General features: G+C 41.4%; 1 protein-coding gene across 1 annotated transcript in view; it reads right to left on the minus strand.

Annotated features, from left to right (window-relative positions):
- Window positions 1-2,785: 2,785 nt before the first annotated feature.
- MOB3B (MOB kinase activator 3B) overlaps window positions 2,786-19,775 on the minus strand; it is a gene marked incomplete at its 5' end in the record, with an annotated part of 38,466 nt that continues 21,476 nt past the window's right edge. Inside the window, one exon of the mRNA XM_082497218.1 lies at window positions 2,786-3,068. Within this exon, the coding sequence (XP_082353344.1) occupies window positions 2,836-3,068 (233 nt within the window). The 3' untranslated portion in view covers window positions 2,786-2,835. The remainder of the gene's footprint in view (window positions 3,069-19,775) is intronic.

Below are 19,775 nucleotides of genomic sequence, written 5' to 3' on the forward strand. Positions count from 1 at the left end.
TTCTTCTTTTCCCCTAAGTTAACCAATTGGACATGTGTTTTTTTCCCTCAGGACCACCTGCAGGGTCAGTGACTGTGCCAGCTTCCTTTTTTGTTCCTACATAAAACAGCTCTGCGAAAGACTGGGGAATCTGTCAAATTAACATTGTGATGGGGATGGGAAAGATACTCAGCATTTTTAACTATAGCCCTGTCTTTGACTGCAGAAAGGACAAGTTACGCAACTCCCAAATGGGAGGGGGAAACCTATTTGACTCATTTGCTTCATTTGATTTTATAACAGCTGTACTGAGTTGCAAAAGGCTGATAAAATCTATTTTAAACAAAGAGCATAAGTCCTGCAGGCTAATATTACTATTCATCTACTGCCTGCTTCCCCAATTATTCTCCCTTCTTCAAGTTATGTTGATAAATCAGCTGCCTTCCTGTTTATTAAAGCATGTGGCAGTCTGTTTATTTAATCAGCTCTTGGACCATTTTCTAATTAAGGGAGATAATGTGGGTTCATTTCCTGCCATAGTGAACCTGGCAGGGCACAGGTTGTCCTCAAATACTGCATTAAAATTCAAGATTATTTGTAATGTCTGCTTTTGTTTGGCAACTTCTTCCCTCCTCTCTGACCAGCTGAAGACAAAAATACAGACATATGTTTTTTTCTGCATTTCCACAAGGCTGACACCTACCCAAGTCAAGGACAGAAAGATGGAAGGAGGTGGAGCTTTGTCAGTTTGCTGACATGGTGCCTCACTGCAGGTGAAACATTTTTCTGGGAGACCCTCCATCTCAGCAAAGTTAATAATACCACATCATGTGATGATCCTAAGGATAATTTTGTGAAGGGAGGGAATGCTGGAATGCAAGGGGAAAGCACGCACCAATTGGAACACATTCTAGCTTGCTCTGCTGCTGGACTTGGGCCACCTCCTGCGCGCCACTCTGGCCGCAATCCTTTGCCTGTCTGCTTAGTGCAGGAATATCGCTAACCACCAACTGCAGCATTAAATCATTTTTGTGCTCTCTGTATTCTAAAGCAAGCAAGGATCTTGTGATGGCCTTAAGACAGCCTCTTGTCCTACCTCTGAGATATCCTGCCTTGCATCTTGCTTGTAACACATCCTCAGCATTTAACAGCTACAGTTAACCTAGGATCACTAGTCTGGCAACAAAATTCTTTTTGCTGGGCCTTCTTTTATCCCTTAGGACAAATTTAGAGGGCATATTAAGTTTTCCTATCTAAAAAGAAACTACAGATACCTTGCAAGTTATCAGCACGTGCCATATGCAGTGTCTTTCAGCAGGCCTTGTGAACTGCTGCGAACAAGACCATCCCTTTTGTCTCACTTTACAGGCTCTCTTTCAATCAACATAAGCATATACATGTACCACACCTGTAAAAGCTCCAACTCCTGCAGAAATGCAGGCAAACATCACTTTGCCACACTTTCAGAAGTGTTTCATACCAACTAAGCCATACACCTCCTTGCAACGTGCCTTTATGTGGAACAACTGAAAACTTGATGTGGTCCTGGGCAGCCCTCTCTAGGTGACAGTGCTTTGAGCAGGGATTTGGACTACATGATATCCATAGGTGCCAGCCAACTTCAGCTGTTCTGCAATTCTGTGGAAAAAGAAATCCCAGCGGTTCTAGCACTTCATCAATAAGCTGTACAACACAGTATTTTCCAAACTCTGACCCATGGAGAAATGTTGCCCTGATCCCTTTTAAAGCTGGCTAAATGACCACAGTGAATGTTTGTGCATAAACTGCTTTCTGAATTGTGCGTTACTTTTCCTTCTCTGCTTACACTTTTATTTTATTTGCATTTGCAAGCAAGAGCAAAAGCATTTCACAGAATCACAGAATCACAGAATTTTCAGAGTTGGAAGGGACCTCTAGAGATCATCTAGTCCAACTCCCCTGCTAAAGCAGGAGTGCCCAGAGCACATTACTCAGGACTGCATCCAGGCGGGTCTTGAAAATCTCCAGGGAAGGGGACTCGACACCCTCCCTGGGCAGCCTGTGCCAGTGCTCTGTCACCCTCACCGTAAAGAACTGTTTCCATGTATTTGAACGGAACTTCCTGTGTACTAACTTGTGCCCGTTACCCCTCGTCCTGTCACTGGGAACCATTGAAAAGAGCCTGGCTCCATCCTCCTTCAGCCCACCCTTTAGATACTTGTAAGCATTAATAAGGTCTCCCCTCAGCCTTCTCTTCTCCAGGCTAAAGAGTCCCATTTCCATTTCTGGAGATTTACTTTTAGACACAATAAATTCAATTTTGATCTATTTCAGTCCAAAAGGAAGTGTCTGCTTTTGTTATGCTGCTAATTGTCTGAACCTCTGTCTCACCTCATCTGTCTCACCAGATTACACTCTGGATCTAACACACTCAATACCTTCACAAACACCTACTTAAAGATTAAAAAAACAAACAAACAAACAAAACAATTCACCTTTATATAGACCACTGTTCCCTTCACATGCATTCAAGCGATTGCTACGAGTACCATGCTGTCACTGACCAATGAAAAAAGACAGAATAAAATTATATATAAAATATATAGTACAGGAAGAAGCAGAAGACAAATTAACTTCTATTTTCAAATAACAGTATTTCCCACTTTGTATTTTTCCATGTAAAATACATTGCACTTTTCTCTTTCTACTGAACCTACCGAGCATCTCACAAAGACTGCAGCAGATGGAATGGGTCTATGGACAGAGGCAAGAGTTCATCCCTTTAAATTGTCTGTATTCAACCATGGACTTTATTCCCAGAGGAAACACATTACAACAAGTGTGGGAAAGGCTCAGTGAAGGGAGGAGGAAAATTTCCTAAAGCTTTCTCCCAGATCCCACACTTACCAAAGGCTCTAGTTCTTTGCGGTCTATGAGGTTGAGCTCTGTCACAAAGTAGTAAAAATGCTTGTAACAGGTATTGACGTGGGCCTCAGCCCCCATAAGGATGATACGGTCAAAGTGATGGATGTAGACGTGAACAAACACCCGAAAAAGCCGGCAGAGTATCTTCTTGCAGATCTGAAGGAAGTTCTTTGGAAAGGGAACACCTGTGAATAGAGAAGGCAGGGTTGTCATACATTCCTGTGATCCTCCCGAGACGATGGCTTTGGACCAAAGCATTAGTTTGTAACTGCAAACTAGGGTATGACTTCCTAGGCCTCCTTTTCAGCCCAGAAGATCACTTAATCCATACATTTATCTGATCACTAGCCCCAAAGATAACCAAATACATAAGCAACTTGAATGGATCAAGACTGACAGGTACTGGTCCTTTTTCCCCAAATAATTTCATGAGGGAACATCCAGTACTGTAACATTCAGAAATGTGATTTTCACTGTGGTGCACACTGTCCCATTAGCATAAATGGCTTTACATCCCAAGATAGCTGTTTCCTTACACGCATACCTACACAGATTGTCCTTTAAGTGATAAACACACTCCTGCTCATCTTATTCAACAGTGTCATTTCACAGCATGAAATTTAATACTGAATTTGAAGTAACTGACTGAAGGACAGACCCTTTTGCTTTCACCTTCCTCCCACTTATGGGTACCAATCTGATTGCGCTTTTAATAGAAGAACTCTTGAAGAGACACAGGAACGGCTCATCCAAAATACCTTAGAAGTTACACAACAAATTGCAGCTGAAGACTCCAAAGTAGCAGCAAAAGCAACACTTGCAAGTAAATAGCTAGGCATCCAAAATGTGGCATCAATAATTCCTTCAAAACCTCCCTTCATTAAAGACTGATCTTGCACGAGATTGTGTAGCACTCAGCTGCCTCAAAAAGCTGAAGGGTTCATCATCTTCTATGATTGTGCTTCAGACATGATGACTTTAGTACCACGTTCAAAACTCTACTGCTACTTTGCTTTGTTGCACATCCTCCTGATTTTTTAGTTATATTTCACATTTTAGTCAGATTTGAACTACATAACTGCAGTTATTGCTTCTTTAAAAAAAAAAAAAAAACAAACACAAAAAAGCCTCACAGCTCACCAGTCCTCTACTCCCTAAAAGCCCAGCTTACGCTCTCAACAAGAAAAACATTTATTATTTGCAGAAAGAAGATGGAGATATTAAATTAACCCTATTGCAAGCTTTCTAGTTTTCAAATTTTAGTCTCCTGTTAAATACTGCTTAGCACTCATGAAAGTGGTGAATTAATGCACAAATTGCCCAGTTTCACTGAGGGGGATGTGAGGACATACAGTGAGAATTTCCCATACTGAAAACAGATTTTTGATTACAGATTATATAAATGATCAACTGTGGCTGTAACCAGTCTGAGTCCCATCGACAGAAACATGTGCCTTGTTTTGGACTCCATGGCCAAGGAATAGAATCATAGAATCATATAGTTGTCTAGGTTGGAAGAGAACCTTGGGATCATCGAGTCCAACCATCTACCCTACTCTACAAAGTTCTCCTCTACACCATATCCCCCAACACCACATCTAAACGTCTCTTAAACGTCCTGGAAGTACCACAGTATATGCACTGTGGATGTGAACATTGTTATGTGTGTCAGCATGCGAGTGGGGAAGCACATCAGCACACAGAAGTGTACTGCTCAGCATATCCCTGAATTGCCTCTAACATTTGCTATCACTGCAGTGCAGATAACGTGGGAAAGTGTCTTGGGTTTTTTTGGCCTGTAAAGTGTTCAGCGGAAACTGATATAATTCCAAGCAGCTTTAGAGATGCAGTGCAGCCCTTCTTATTCCTGATGTACAAAACCGGGACCAGAGAAATAGCTGAATCTATCAAAGCACAACTACTTTATCTCCTTAAGAAATGTTTGGTTTTGGTTGTCACATCCATTCATCTCAATGCTAAAGCTAATATCGAAGGTCACAGAGGAAGAGGCCTAAATGTTCAAGCCATGAACTGAGACAACGCTAAGCTACAGAAATGATAGTACATACAGATGTCTTGGCAATATTTGAGTCAAAACTCCACATGATTAGCCAAACACCTGGATTATAACAAGCGATTGTTGTTATTTCCAAGGGCAAAAGAAATACAATCTATCAAAAAGCATAACAGAAACCCCAGTTAGTTGCATATTAACCAGGGGGATCACATTTCAGCCACCAGAGCATGGCTAAATTCAGGAATGATTACAGCAGCAACCTGCTTTATTATTTTTGTAAAAGCTACCCAAACCAGATTTTTAAAAATACACCCAACAAAATGTTAAGTCTTAAAAAGGGGGAAGGGGAATAGCTGGCACTTGTCACTGCAAGCTGATTCACTGAATTGAGAGATGAATTCTTGAAGGCACTGTATTTTCTGATCCAGAAAAGGCATGTCCCAAAATGAAGAATAATTAGTTTTATCTTCCATGGGGTGACATATGATTGTTACTGAAGAATGTTACCATAATGAAGGAACTCATACTTCTATACTAACTGACTAAAACAAGCTGAGTAAAAAAAGCCGACAAATCCCTTAACTTCTCTGCAGCCCATGTTCCCCCTTAACAGTTACAGGCAGTAAGTGCAAAGGCTGTAGAACATTGTTTCTGCTCTGAGTGAGGACTTTCATCTGACAGCTTTTTAGATGTGTTAGGCAGTCAATTTGAGGACACATAAATAACACACAGGAAAAAAACAGCCGGTGCAGAACAGTCTAGGGTGCATAATAAACATGCAGTGTTCCCGTTGCTCTTCACGTGCATTAGGTTTTCAGACAGGCTGTGCAGTTTCACTTGCCATTGTGGAACTTCTGCAGAGTTTTGCAACGCTATCTCTGTTTCATTTACTCTTAAATAAACACTGAAGCATTGCTGCTATCACAGATTTATCACCTGGGTACAGCAGAATCCATAATGGGTCTTCATGGTTTCCTAAATAGTTAAAAAGTGCCTCCTTGTACCACTAAACAAAACTAGGAGCTGTGCAGTGAGGTACACTCCTTAGCCTTGGCAAGCCTGCCAGCCAGTCTGTCCCTGGAGTATGGAGGAGGCTCACAGCCTGGTCAGCCTCAAGGTACAGATGAGCATACAGAGGTGGCTGCAGCACTAGTTTAAACATACACTCTGCTGTTCTTTTTGTTCAAAATTAGACAAAAGGATAGGAGAAATGCAGTCTCAAAGAAAAAAAAAAATCTAATACAACAGAACAGATTCTGATTTCAGTTACAGTAGTATGAATCCAAAGTAATGCCATCAAAATTTAAAAAATCAGAGTGAAATGGTTCACGATTTATATTCTGAGGTCAGAATTTGGCCTAATGTTTTGTTCCCACTGAAACGGCTATGGTTATAAATAAATCAACCACAGAACACAATCATTACGAGTGGCTCTTGGGAACGGACTAGCTTACATTTAGATCCTTGACTTGTTAAGGAGTCTGTCTGTTCTCCGTCCTTCAGCTCAGCCACAGTAGCCCTTGCCTTCTCCCTCTCCAAGTCCTCATTTCACATAAAGTTCAGGTTTAATAATTCCTTTCCTGGAACTCTGTAGTTAAAAAACGGAGAGGAAGAGGAAAAAAAAAAACCACCACCAAACCCACCAAAAGTCCAAGTATTTATTTAAACTTTGGATGCTTTTTAACAGTGAAAAATGTTTCCAAGAAGACAGATGACTGTCTTACAATCTGCAAGGTGATACTGTAAAGAGACAGAATGTAAAAACACCAAATCAGATTGCTAAATTATGGTTGTTAAAAGGCAAAGAAATACAAAGATGGCACTGAAATCAGCTGCTAGTTGCTGAAAAAGTATTTCTGGATGATTAATTGGCAGCCTTGATTCATCTGTAGGCTGAGCCACAGTGCTGCTGTATGAGAAGAAAGTAACACACGGGTTCTTTTTGTTAACCTGGTGTTCAAAATCCCAGAGCTCCCCATTATGTCCCAAGAACATGCAAGCAGCTTTCAAACATCCCAGTCACACAGCAGAAGCTCATTTAATTCAGGGTTATATATGCAATTGGGAAACAATTCAGTGGGGGATAGATAGACACGGTATAACCAGTAACAAACATGGCCAGTGTGACTGTATCCGTACCTCTCTGGAGTGTGTGCTGTACTTGCCACTTGCCATTGCTGTACGAACAGATGGGCTCCTCCTGCAGAAAAGCTGCACCCATATACCCTGCTGACAGATACACCACAGCAGCACAGGGGAACAATCACATTGTTTCCCCTGCGCTCCAACCTCCTCATACTCCCTTGACCTTTTTGCTCCTGTTGACTTGCTGGAAAAGGCTACTCCTCACGTGAGCAGGACTCTCTACAACTTCCAAAATTCAAGTTGCCTGATCCATGTATCAAGTTCTTTTCCATTGGAAAATGAAGAGATTTTCCCCTTCTTTTCAAAAACAGCTTTACTCCCACTGTAGGTTATCAACTTCATTCCTTACACGTTCTTAATTTGCTATCAGGTGATTTGCTCCTGTGCCAGAGTGAGCATCCAGATCTAATCTATCCATCCCCAAACAGACATATAGCACAGTGCTAACAAAGTAAGCCATGCGATTGATCTGTTGTGCTATTTCTTTGAGTATTCTACATACATGACAACTGCAAACAGTGTCATGGCACTCCTTTCATGACACTTGCTCACCAAAAGCAGTATTGCGACTGCTATCTGCTCAAAAGGCTGGTCACAATAACATGGAAAAGTATGCTGACCATCTTGTGCAGTGACTAGCAGTAGGTTAATGGTCTGTTGGTTTAAAATACAGTTTTAATGCCACGATGAAGGTTCTTATTTAACACCTCTTGATACAAAACCTGTTCTTTGTATGATGCAAAAAAATGGTGGGTTAAGACATAGACACTAAAAGATAAAGAAACTAAATTAGGTGGGGACAAAGGAGGGTAATTAAAGGTCTGGGCTGAATAAGAGGCAAAATGTCTGTCTCATTTGCTATACAACAATCTTAAATGTGCTTACTTCAATATGTATCATAGCCTCCCCTGAAGTAGGTCAGTTGCACAGGTTAGAGAGGAAACAGAAGAAAAGTCATGATACAGTTTATTTTTGTTGCCTGATTCATTATCTCTAGGCAAGAGTCAGAATGTATATGGTCCCAGAAATCCATCCTGAGGAACCAGAGAGAACAACCCAGACTTTTTGCCTGTAATGTTACATGCGTCTCTCAAGTGGCTGACATTCCTGCCTGTAACATGCATTGAAAAGACTGCCCAGTTAAATCTTCTGCAATGCCAGATGCATGAGCATCTTTGACCTTCTCTATTTGTGTAGCCTGAAGTCTTGTTTTACTCAAGGGAAGCTGGTAAGCCCTTTGGCAATTGTGCACAGAAATTTTGCTGCACATTCGAAAATCCTTTTACAGGCCACAGTTGTAATTCATTCTTTTTTAAAAATAAACACGGGGGAAAAAAGAGACTCCCTTCTCCACTGGCAAAAGGATTCACATGACAGTATTGCAAACACAGCTTAAAAACATAACAGCCTAGGAAAGTAAGATTTTTTTCCAGTTTTACAATAAGGAGCAAGAAAACAGTGTTACCAGAAACTGACAATTTGGAGAAGGCACCTGAAGCGAACCCCTTGTCCTCTCCTCCCTCTGTGTTTTCCTTCTCCTGTCCCTGCCCCAAGCACAAAAATTTGCAAAAGATGCCCTCAGCTATTGCTGGGAGCTTTGCTTCAAAAACACCTATCCTGATCCAAGCAGATGTTTAATGTTATCTCAGTGTGTTAGTCAAGGAAGTGTCTGTCTCAAGGGCCAATGAAAACAATGTCAGTTTTGCTGGACTTTGTTCCTCACGTAAATAAACAGGCAGCTGTAAAATATGAGCGATAAACTAGACCACCACGTACCCACGTCCTCTTGATACTGCCCTCCTTTCTGCTTTTATATCAGAGAGAGAAGAAGAAAGGAAAACACTCTTGCGGTTATATGGCTTTCTAAGCAAAACAGTGTCCTTTTCTCTTTTTAAGCAGGACTGCCTCTAACAGCGTTACTCTTGAGTGAATAGATCAGCAGGCAGGCCCACTGAGAGATCTTCAACAAAACTCAAGTGCTGTCCTGGCGAGAATTCTAAATGGAACAGGGTACAGATCAGGAAACTGAGGCTTTGCACCACCTGAACATCCACAACAGCTTTCCCTGCTGCTGTGTATCAAGAAATTGGTGATGGCACTAAATTTTGCCATGTAATTAACAACTTCACCAGAAGAGGTGTCTTACAACACAAGTACTGCGAAACACCAAAGTATGCAAACTACCTGAATTGCCTCTCCCTGAAATCAGAGGACAGAGAGACCTAAATCCTTGTACTGCCTAAGACAGATCCCTTGGATTTTAAGCAAATTTACAATGGCTGTTCCTGACCACAACCTGACCCTCTCCCTGTTACTTATTACTTCTGCTTCTGCTGCTGCAGAGTAACAGAGGAGAAACACTGCAATGCCAGAGAGCAGAATACTCTTGCTGCCTGTACCAAGCAAGGCTAGTTTTACCCCAGACAGTAATCAGGCTGATAAACCCATTAGAACAGATCTGTAGGTCTCCAAGGCAATGAGAACACTAAATGCCATAAAGAACTGCAGAGCCATGGTTGCGTGACAGTGTAATTCTCCAAATACATTTGTCTTCCCTGGAAGATCCACCTTCACCATAGCGACAAAATGAGATTTGTTGGAGCATTGCATTTGAACAACTTTATATAGCATTAATATATACACAGTATAAATAGGCTTGGCTTGGAGATCCATTAGAATAATTTAGAGCTCTCCCTGCCTTACCAGAAAGTATAGTACAGGTGAACAAAATGCAGCCTCTTCTGGGACAGAAAATATAGCAGCCATTTGGCAGTGTAACAGCTTAGGATGGGAAAAGAGAGGTTATTAACCATATGAGTGAATGTAAGGAAAAAGTATGTACGAACACTCGAGCCTGGCCAAGATATCAATGAACAAACTTCCCTCCCCACCTGGCAGAGGTTTGTTAATAGCTTTGCTCCTTCAATACTTACTATGGCCTGACAATTTCTGAGTAATGACATGGTTTTGGCTTCCCATGCTGACTGCACCACTGGCCAGCATGTCTTTTATTTTTGCTATTAACTTCTGTTGTCTTCAGGGAATAAACGTTCTGGTTCCCCGTTAATTTCACAGGGACACTGCAAGAAATGCGCTGTTCTAAGGGCCCCTTCTCAAGCTTATTGATGCAGCTAGATGCAGCAATGTGAAACATTATCAGAAGCAGCAAGCAGCATGCTCTTTGAGATGCACTCAGAATCAGACAAAACAGCCTCCTGTCCCCAAGACACAGATGTTCCAGCAGTTAAGTGAAAAACACAGGCCTTACCTCTGCCAAAACTCATGGCATGTCATTAACAAGTAACTGTAGTTGAAAGGTTATTATCACAAAAGAAACATCCTTATTCAGACGATTACTGTGGCTAAATTCCTTTTCAGTGGGCTGCTAGAAGAAACATTCAAGCAGTTGTAACACCTCAGATCACAGGCCTTGTGTCTCCTAATGCAAGTCATTTTCTGGCCCTTTGATATCTGTGCTGTCTTAGGAATCTTGTATATGTATGAGCGTATCTTCAGTGCACATCGACAGTGCCTTGAAGAGGTGATTTAGAAGTTTTAAATAAGTTACTTTTCCCTCCAGTAAAATGTAGCTCTTTCATGAGATATGGAAAGACAATTATATAGCAGCACGCAACCGAAGTTCAGTGGAAGATTGCATGTTCTGAGCCAGAAAACTAAGAACAAAACCCCCCAAGAATAGAATCCTGGTCCCTGACTTTGCTTGAGTTAATCCCAATTTACAACAGTGCAGCCTGGAATAAAGTCCGGTGTCCTGAGAGGGAATTCTGTAGGCTGATAACCAAGAGCCAGTCAGGGCTCTTAGATCTGCTTTTACATGTTTAAGTATTTTCGCTTTTATAACATCAGATCTGGGGGTAACACAACAGATGCTTTTCACTAGTCTGTTTTTACAACTGTTGAAGGGTTGTAAAATTGAATGAACCCATCAGCTGAAGAAAAATGACCCAAGCAAACGGCTCCCAGCACACTTACGCACTCTCAAACATGAGAGAGCTAAGCCAGATTCACTCTTCAGCAGCCTGTAACTGCAACCCAAGCTACTCTGTCTTCAGTTGCTGCCAGTCCATGCCCTTACTCATGCAAGGACCTCCCCAGGCACCCAAAGTTTTGCTTCTCTTGTTTTCTCAGAACTGCATTAATAGAACAGGTCAGTCCCTCCCTCCCATGCAAACACTAACTGATGTTCATACACTAAACAGGATATCCAGCTTTCCTCTGAGGAACGCTCAGCACATTTCTGGTATGCACTGGTTGCATCAGGTTCAGTACCAGAGGCAGTGGTGACTGATTTCATTTCAGAGCAGAGCCAGAGAAGGTAGTGTTGTCTGTCTTTTATATATCACTCAAGTGTTTGGGTTTTTTTCAGTATTTCCAGAGCTAAGGACACTCAAATCTCTTTCTACTGTTTTGCAGGGAAGTATGTTTATTAATAGGAAGCTGATGAACCTGGGCAGCTGCACTCTCCATGCCATCTTGAAGCCACTGTGCTGAAAAGAAGAAAAGACTTGCAATGTCAGAAGGCAGCAGAAGACAGCACGCCTCTGTAGCCCACTGGGTAAAGTGGTGCTCCTGGAAGCACTCCTGCATTTTGCAGTAATATATTCATCTAATGAAAGGAATAATTCTGGAATAGGAAGCAGAGTACACAAGACTTTACGCTCACAGACAACAACACTGTCCAAGAGATTTCAGGTTATGTCAGCAGGCAGATGCACACACACACACAAATCCACACATGCAAACACACCCACACACAGTCATACTGTGAAGCCTGTGTAAAAGCTATCATTGACTGACAGGTTTTGGATCCAGTGTAATTCCAAAACAGAAACTAAAGTCATATCAACAGGATTTGAGCATTTTGATTGCATGTGCCCCTATAAGACTATCTTTACTATTAAAGTATAGGCCAATGGCGCTTGGATTTACAAGGCACTCAAAACCTACTATTGCCCATGCAAAGGAGCTACTATCATTTAAACAGATTCTTCCAACGTGTCATGAATAGATAAGACCTGTCTCTTCAGATGCCTAGGGCTCCACCTGGTATCTGGAAATCAAAAGAAGCTTTACCACTAATTTCATTGAAAATGAGTCTGGAAAATCTAACGAGTGAGAGTATCCTGTTACTTTTAAAGCATCATGAAGCTAAGCAGCATAATACTATTTTAATGTCACTAGCAAAGGACAACTAAAGAATCAATTTCAAAAGTTGCATTAAATTGACCTTAACCAACTACTTTTGCAAGAATCACACGCTAATAAAATTTCTGCATGAAAATAAGCCAATAAAAATCAAATGCACTACAGGACAAAAAGTTTTCAAAGAGAACGACTGAAAAGAATATTTTAAAACATAACTAGCCACAAATAAGTTGATTTGCTCTATTATCAAATTCAGCTGAGAAAGGGAGGCTCCCTGATTTCACTGGAGTAAAATTTTCTCTTTAACAGATCTTTTACAGGGTTAATACACTCTGAATCCTTCCCTAACTCAGCATCAATCATCCAATTCCCACTCACCAAAGTTTGGAAAATCAAAGATTTTTGATAGCCTTGAACACTGCCTTTAGAATAAACACCTCAGGCCTCACTAGTCACAGGCAACATCATCTTATCAACAGACCTTTTCACTATTAAATAAAAAATATTTCTACATTGCAAGAGCTTCAGCTGCATGAAGTCTTCTTTGGGTCTTGAAAACTGCCTGTAAACATTTTCTGTTTTTCCATTTAATGCTTACTGAATGCCACAAAACTGAAAGGAAAATAAGGCAAAGATTATTTGAGCTTAATATCTTTTCCTAGAAGCTAGAAGCTAGTTCTTCAGGAATTACTTTTGATTCATTCACAAGAAGAACAAGAAAACCCCAGCTGGTGTGGGGCTATGCTTCAGATTCGGGATGAGAGCCGTTTTAAGGGTGCACGGATGTTTTTGGTTATTGCTAAGCAGTCAAGGCCTTTTCTGCTCCTCACACCGCCCCACCAGCGAGCAGGCTGGGGGTGCACAAGAACTAGGGAGGAGACACAGCTGAGACAGCTGACCCCATCTGACCAAAGGGATAGTCCATGCCGTACGATGTCATACTCAGCATATGAAGCTGGGGGAATCAGAAGGAAGTGGGAGGCGTTTGGAGTGATGATGTTTGTCTTCCCAAGTAACTGTTAATGTGTGATGGAGCCCTGCTGTCCTGGAGATGGCTGACCACCTGCCTGCCCGTGGGAAGCACTGAATGAATTCCTTCTTTTGCTTTGTTTGCATGGGCAGTTTTTGCTTTACTTATTAAACTGTCTATTTCAACCCATAAGTTTTTTCTCACTTTTCCGATTCTATTCCCCATCCCAGCTGGGGGTAACGAGCAAGGGGCTACATGGTCCTCATTGCTGGCTGGAGTTAAACCACGACAATTATTCAGTGACAATTTAACTGAAGGTGGGGGTTAAAGGGATTTTTTGTTGGTTTTAGCACAGTTTTAGTAATCTACAGTAAGACTAAGTGCACTTATACTAGCAAGGGTGATTATGCCACTTCAGCAACAAAGTTAAACATATACTTTTAAGTTTCTTGCTTAAGAGACTAATTTATCTATATGTTTAACATTAATAATCTGAGGAGCAAACATTAATTTATCTTCATGTTTAATGTTTTAATGTCTGCGTTTTTATCTGTAGGTTTAACTTAAGTTTACATGATCTTTGCCACTGCTCATACACTGTATTACATCAATCACCTTTTAAGTTTACAGGCATGTATATGGTCACACTGTAACTAACACAGCCTGAAAGCTAAGACATTGAAGGGCAGACAAAACGTGTGTAAAACCTGACACAGAGCTGGAAGCTTTATGTATCTGGACACTTAAAATTTCCTATCTGTAAAGCAGGATGATGGGCAAATGTGGTCTTGGCTCAGCAATTATCCTTAAGCATCCTTAAAAAGGAGGCAACAGTAGCACATGTGCTAGTTGGCACCTCTTTTGTGCTTGCAGGCTTTAAGTCTGTGTGTTTAGGCTGTGAGCATCAATGAACTGTGTAAGATGCAGAGCACCTACATTTCAGACAGTGCTGCCAAACACAAATTAACTACTAGCACCTGGAGTGAAGTCACCTGTGCCTTACCGGAAAAAGGACTACCAAGAACTGGATGAGGATTTTCAAACTACTAGAGACCCATCTCTCTGGTACTTGGTTACTAGCAGAGTTCTGACAGGTCAGCGTGCTGGCAGGCAAGGACAGACTTTCAAAAGGGTTCCACTCTTACATTTTGAAGAGTATCTGTAGGTGCTGGGCTCAAGCTGGCTCCTCCATGAAAAAAAAAAACAACACATTAATAAATCAGAGAAAATGGATTTCTTATTTCCTCCTGCTTACTCACAAGAGACCTGTTTCTATTTTTGATTTCTAAAATCCTGAAGACAGCATTAATCTCTCAAATCCCCCTCTCACCCTCAGGATTTCCAGTTCAGTATGTCTTACAATGTCTTACAATGTTAGATCTTCATGAGAGTGAACAGACCCTATGACAGAAGATACAGAGAGGCTCTAGAGTTTACGTGCTTAAGGCATTGTACCTTTTTCTTTCCTCCTACCTCAGAGATAAACCCAGCAGCAGTTGTGATTCTGCTGACAGCACCAGCGTAACATGGCCATGGAAGTGGGACTATCCAAAGAATAATGGCGATAAACTCAAACATTTTCACAGCAAGGAGTTCATTGCTAGTAACTGCAATGAGATAAAACTGACGGTCTGCAAAGACCAAGTACTTGATTTTCTCTGCTTGGATCACATAGATCCATCAGGACGAGAGCAGAACACTGAGCAAAACATTTAATTTTTAACAGTAGCATAGTGATGTGTTGTTACATGCCTACAGTTTCAATACAGTGCCTTCATCTGCAAATACATATAGGCTCCCTGAACCTCAAAAGTAGATTTCTACAAACACTAACTAAATAATTGTGAACTTAGACAATATATTCTTTAGGCAAGCAGTTATTTGTGCATGCCCTGAGATCCAGCAGTTTCATCTATTACATTTAAGAATTAACACATGACTCCGAAGAAAAGAGAATGTATGGAGGAGGCTCTGTGGCCTGCCACTCAGATTCAGCATGGATCTGTGCTCGAAAATACAATGCCATTAAAAGGAAAATGGTTACAGACTGTGTTCAAAAACCTTCTGCGCAAACATGTCTATGCTAAAACCTAGACAGAATAGAAGAAAGAAAGAAAGAGATAGCTGTTATATTCCATTTGGTCATAACAGACTGATACTACAGTGTAGTGTTGTTCAATACACAGGGCACAGAACTTCACAAACTAATTTCTGCATCAAGTCATACTTCTGGCTGGACCGTGGTTAGGCATCCACTCGTGGTTTCACAGAAATGTGACCTTTTGTATTAACAAAAAATGAGTAATTATGAAAAAATGTTCAACAGAGCACTGCATCAGTATGGATGGTCTATTATTACACATTCTACTACAGTTTCTAAATTTCTACTTAGGGAACTGAGTTAAGTTTACCCTGATACAACTGCATTGCCCTCCACAGACCTGAGGTCATTGCTAGTCTGTTTATTTTTCCCCTGAAAGCATCACCACAATTAGACTCTTCCACTGCTGCTCTGTTTACAGCACAGATGTTTCCAGGATGCACTACTTTTTCAGTAGTGAAACTTTTTCAGTGGGGCTATTCCCAGGACAATGCGTGTACCAGTCTCGGGGCGTGGTCAACATATTCCAAACACTGTGAAGGCTGAAAGACATTAAAAAATCACGGGCTTTGTTCCCAGACCTCTCCAAGGGCCTAGGAGATCATGTTGCCTTAACGAGTACGGGGAACTCTGATGGCACCATCACAAGTGTTCCTACATGGACATTTTTTCTTGCAGCACTTAAGCTCCTGGAATAATTTGGCTATGTAAAAAATTGGGCTGGTTTTACATACATGTATACACAAAATCTTTTAATATCTATCCCAAAATTAAATGCCAGGTTTGAGACTTCTTAATTGTGCAGAAAAAAGTTTGAAACATGAACACTAAAGACAGAATCCAGAAGACTAAACAAAATAAATTCATTTAAAAATCTGTTCTTTTTGAGTTATTAAGACAGATTGAGGGTTCAGTCAAAAGATGCCTTTTAAGTTGTGTTTCAGTTTGCATACAAGATGACTGAAGAGTGCACAAAGACATCACACTGACCCCACTGTGTGTTTATTCATTCAAAATTTGCTATGTATAGTCCTTTACAAAAAACTTTGCTACAGTTTTAGAGCTCCTCCAGACCACCATTGAGTAACCGTAAGTCCCAAGAGAAGTGTTGTCACTACTACAGAGAGTATCACCTAACAACCAGGCAAATGGAAGAATATACATATATATATATAAATCTGTTCCTGAGTGTAGATCACGAAGCAGTACGTACAGTCCATAATATTTTCACTTCCTTCCCAGCAGCAAACTTTGGGTTAGAATAAAGGGTGCATCAGTCCCTGAATCTGAGATGTTTGTGGCACCCTGCCAATTCAAAAAATCTGTTTACAGCACAGATGTTTTCAGGATGCACTACTAAGCACAAAGAGCAGCTGCAGTATCTCTGCTGAACTTTCTGGTGCAAAAAGGAGAACATGCAGCAGCTCTAGAAATATTAAAGAGAGAAACCCAAGTGTAAAATACGTAGCCTCATTACTCAGCATACAGATCAACCTTCCAGATCCACTTACCTTACCTTTAAATTACTGTTTTCAGTTAAATTTAAGCTGTTCCAAATGAGAACATACAATTAAAACTTTGTCTTTATTTTTTCTGACGCAACCTCTGTGTGACAAAGAAGGACAATTTCTGCCATTCTGATTTGCAATTGCTTTAGAAACCCAATAGTTTGGGGTGAAAGAGGAGATAACATGACCTCTGAAGGTAACTTCCCTAAACAATTCTTAAAGTATGTGATTCCATTAAAGCATCACATTCCTGTTGCCAGAAAGCTCAGGCGGTCAGTAAAAACAAAAAACACATAACATAAGGACAGCTGATGGCAAGGTTCCATAATTCTACCATTGTCCATTTTACGTCTTTGGTCTTGTGTGTCTATGTGAAGAAGCATGGACGTAAGCCTGAAGAGGCTTAATATGAAATATAGAAGATAGAGCTTTGTGGAATCACACACATCCCACCTGCTTTGTGCTTTCTTTCCTTTTTCGTTCTCTCTTTTGCTGTACTTTCTTTATGTTTTTCTCATGTTAACACCAAAACACTGCTCCATGCAAGTCGTGGATAGCAAAGCTCTCTTAAGCTCTGCCAGCCTCTACTACTGGCCCTTCTCCTCCTCCTGATGTCTTGTACAAATGAAAACTTTCTAGAGTGAAATTATTCTCCTAACAGTCTGATTTGGCTTTGATGCCTTACCAAATTTCTTCATTAGCTCATTATTTTTGTGAATTTTCTTATGGCTGTTAATTTACTTAGCATTTTTATTTGCCCACAACTTGTATTATTTTCATCTAAGACAAGAAACCTCTGAACAACTTATTTGGACAAAACCCAGAAAAAAATAACAAACAGTATTTTTTCTTAGACACTTCTGGGTCTGGTTTATGTACTTTGCATGTGAGGACTGGCAAAACTGTAACTGATTTCATGAGGTTATCCTTACTGTTCTAACCCCCGCAATGAGAGAGAAATAAGCAGTGCATATTTAAATTGCCATGAAGTTTAACTTCTACTACAATATACTGAAAATTAATGGTTTCTGAGAGATCCATGTAAATCATAGAATCGTGAAATCCTTTGGGTTGGAAGGGACCTTAAAGATCATCTAGTTTCAACCATCTTGCCATGGGCAGGGACACCTCCCATTAGACCAGGTTGCTCAAAGTCCCGTCCAACCTGGCCTTAAACACTTCCAGGGATGGGGCATCTGCAACTTCTCTGGGCAACCTATTCTAGTGTCTCACCACCCTCACAGTAAAGAATTTATTTTTGATATCTAATCTAAATATATCCTCTTTCAGTTTAAAACTGTTACCCCTCATCCTATCACTACACCCTCTGATCAAGAGTCCCTCTCCATCTCTCCTGTAGGCCCCCTTTAGGTACAGAAAGGCTGCTGTAAGGTCTCCCTGGAGCCTTCTCTTCTCTAGGCTGAACAAATCCAACTCTCTCATCCTGTCTTCATAGTAGAGGTGCTCCCATCATCTTCAGGGCGCTCCTCTGGACTCAGTCCAACAGGTCCATGTCCTTCTTATGTTGGGGACTCCAGAGCTGGATGCAGTACTCCAGGTGGGGTCTCAGGAGAGTACAGTAGAAGGGCAGAATCACCTCCTTTGACCTATTGGCCACACTTCTTTTGATGCAGCCCAGGATACGGTTGGCCTTCTAGGCTGCGAGTCCACATTGTCGGCTCACGTGCTTCTCATCAACCAACACCCCCAAGTCCTTCTCCTCAGAACTGCTCTCAATCCATTCTCCACCCAGCCTGTATTTGTGCTTGGGATTGCACGAACCCACGTGCAGGACCTTGCACTTGACCCTGTTAAACTTCATGAGGTTTGCACAGGCCCACCTCTCCAGCCTGTCCAGGTCCCTCTGGAGGGCTTCCCTTCTATCCAGTGTGCTACTGCTGCACACATCTTGGTGTCATCGGCAAACTTGCTGAAGGTGCACTCAATTGCTCTGTCCACGTCACTGACAAAGACATTAAACAGCTGTGGTCCCAGTACTGACCCCCAAGAAACACCACTCTTGTGGTGTTCTATACTTGGACATTGAGCTGTTGACTGCAACTCTTTGAGTGAACCATCCAGCCAATTCCTTATCCACCGAGTAGTTCATCTATGAAATCCATGTCTCTCCAATTTAGAGACCAGGAAGTCATGTGGGACAGTGTCAAATGCTTGGCATAAGTCTAGATAGATGACATAAGATGCTCTTCCCTTATCCACCAATGCTGTAATCCCATCACAGAAGGTCACCACATTTGTCAGGCATGATTTCCCCTTGAAGCCATGTTGGCTGTCACCAATCACCTCCTTATTTTCCATGTGCCTTACCAGAGTTTCCAGGATCATCTGCTCCACGATCTTGTCAGGCACAGAGATGAGACTGACTGGCCTGTAGTTCCTCAGCTCTTCCTTTTCTCCATTTTTAAAAATAGAGGCTTATGTTTCCCCTTTTCCAGTCAGTGGGAACTTCACCAGACTGTCATGACTTCTCAAATGTAATCGATAGTGGCTTAGCAACTTCATCCACCAGTTCCCTCAGGATCCATAGATGTATCTCATCAGGTCCCATGGATCTGTGCACCTTCAGGCTCCTTAGACGTTCTCAAACCTATTCTTCCCCTACAGTGGGTGGTTCTTCATTCTCCCAGTCCCTGCCTTTGCTTTCTGCAACTTGAGTGGTGCATCTAGACCACTGGCCGATGAAGACTGAGGCAAACAAGTCATTGAGTACTTCAGCCCCCTCCACATTCTGGGTAACCAGGTCTCGTGTTTCTTTCTGGAGTGGGCCCACATTTTCCCTAATCTTTCTTTTATCACTGATATACCTATGTAGAAGTTTTCCTTTTTGCCCTTGATTTCCCTGGCCAGATTTAATTCTACCTGGGCTTTAACCTGCCTAACTTGATCCCTGACTACTCGGACGTTTTCTCTGTATTCCTCCCAGGCTACCTGCCCTTGCTTCCACCCTCTGTAGGCTTCATTTTT

This window comes from Vanellus vanellus (assembly GCF_965231255.1).
Source record: "Vanellus vanellus genome assembly, chromosome: Z".
NCBI classification, from domain to species: Eukaryota; Metazoa; Chordata; class Aves; order Charadriiformes; family Charadriidae; genus Vanellus; species Vanellus vanellus.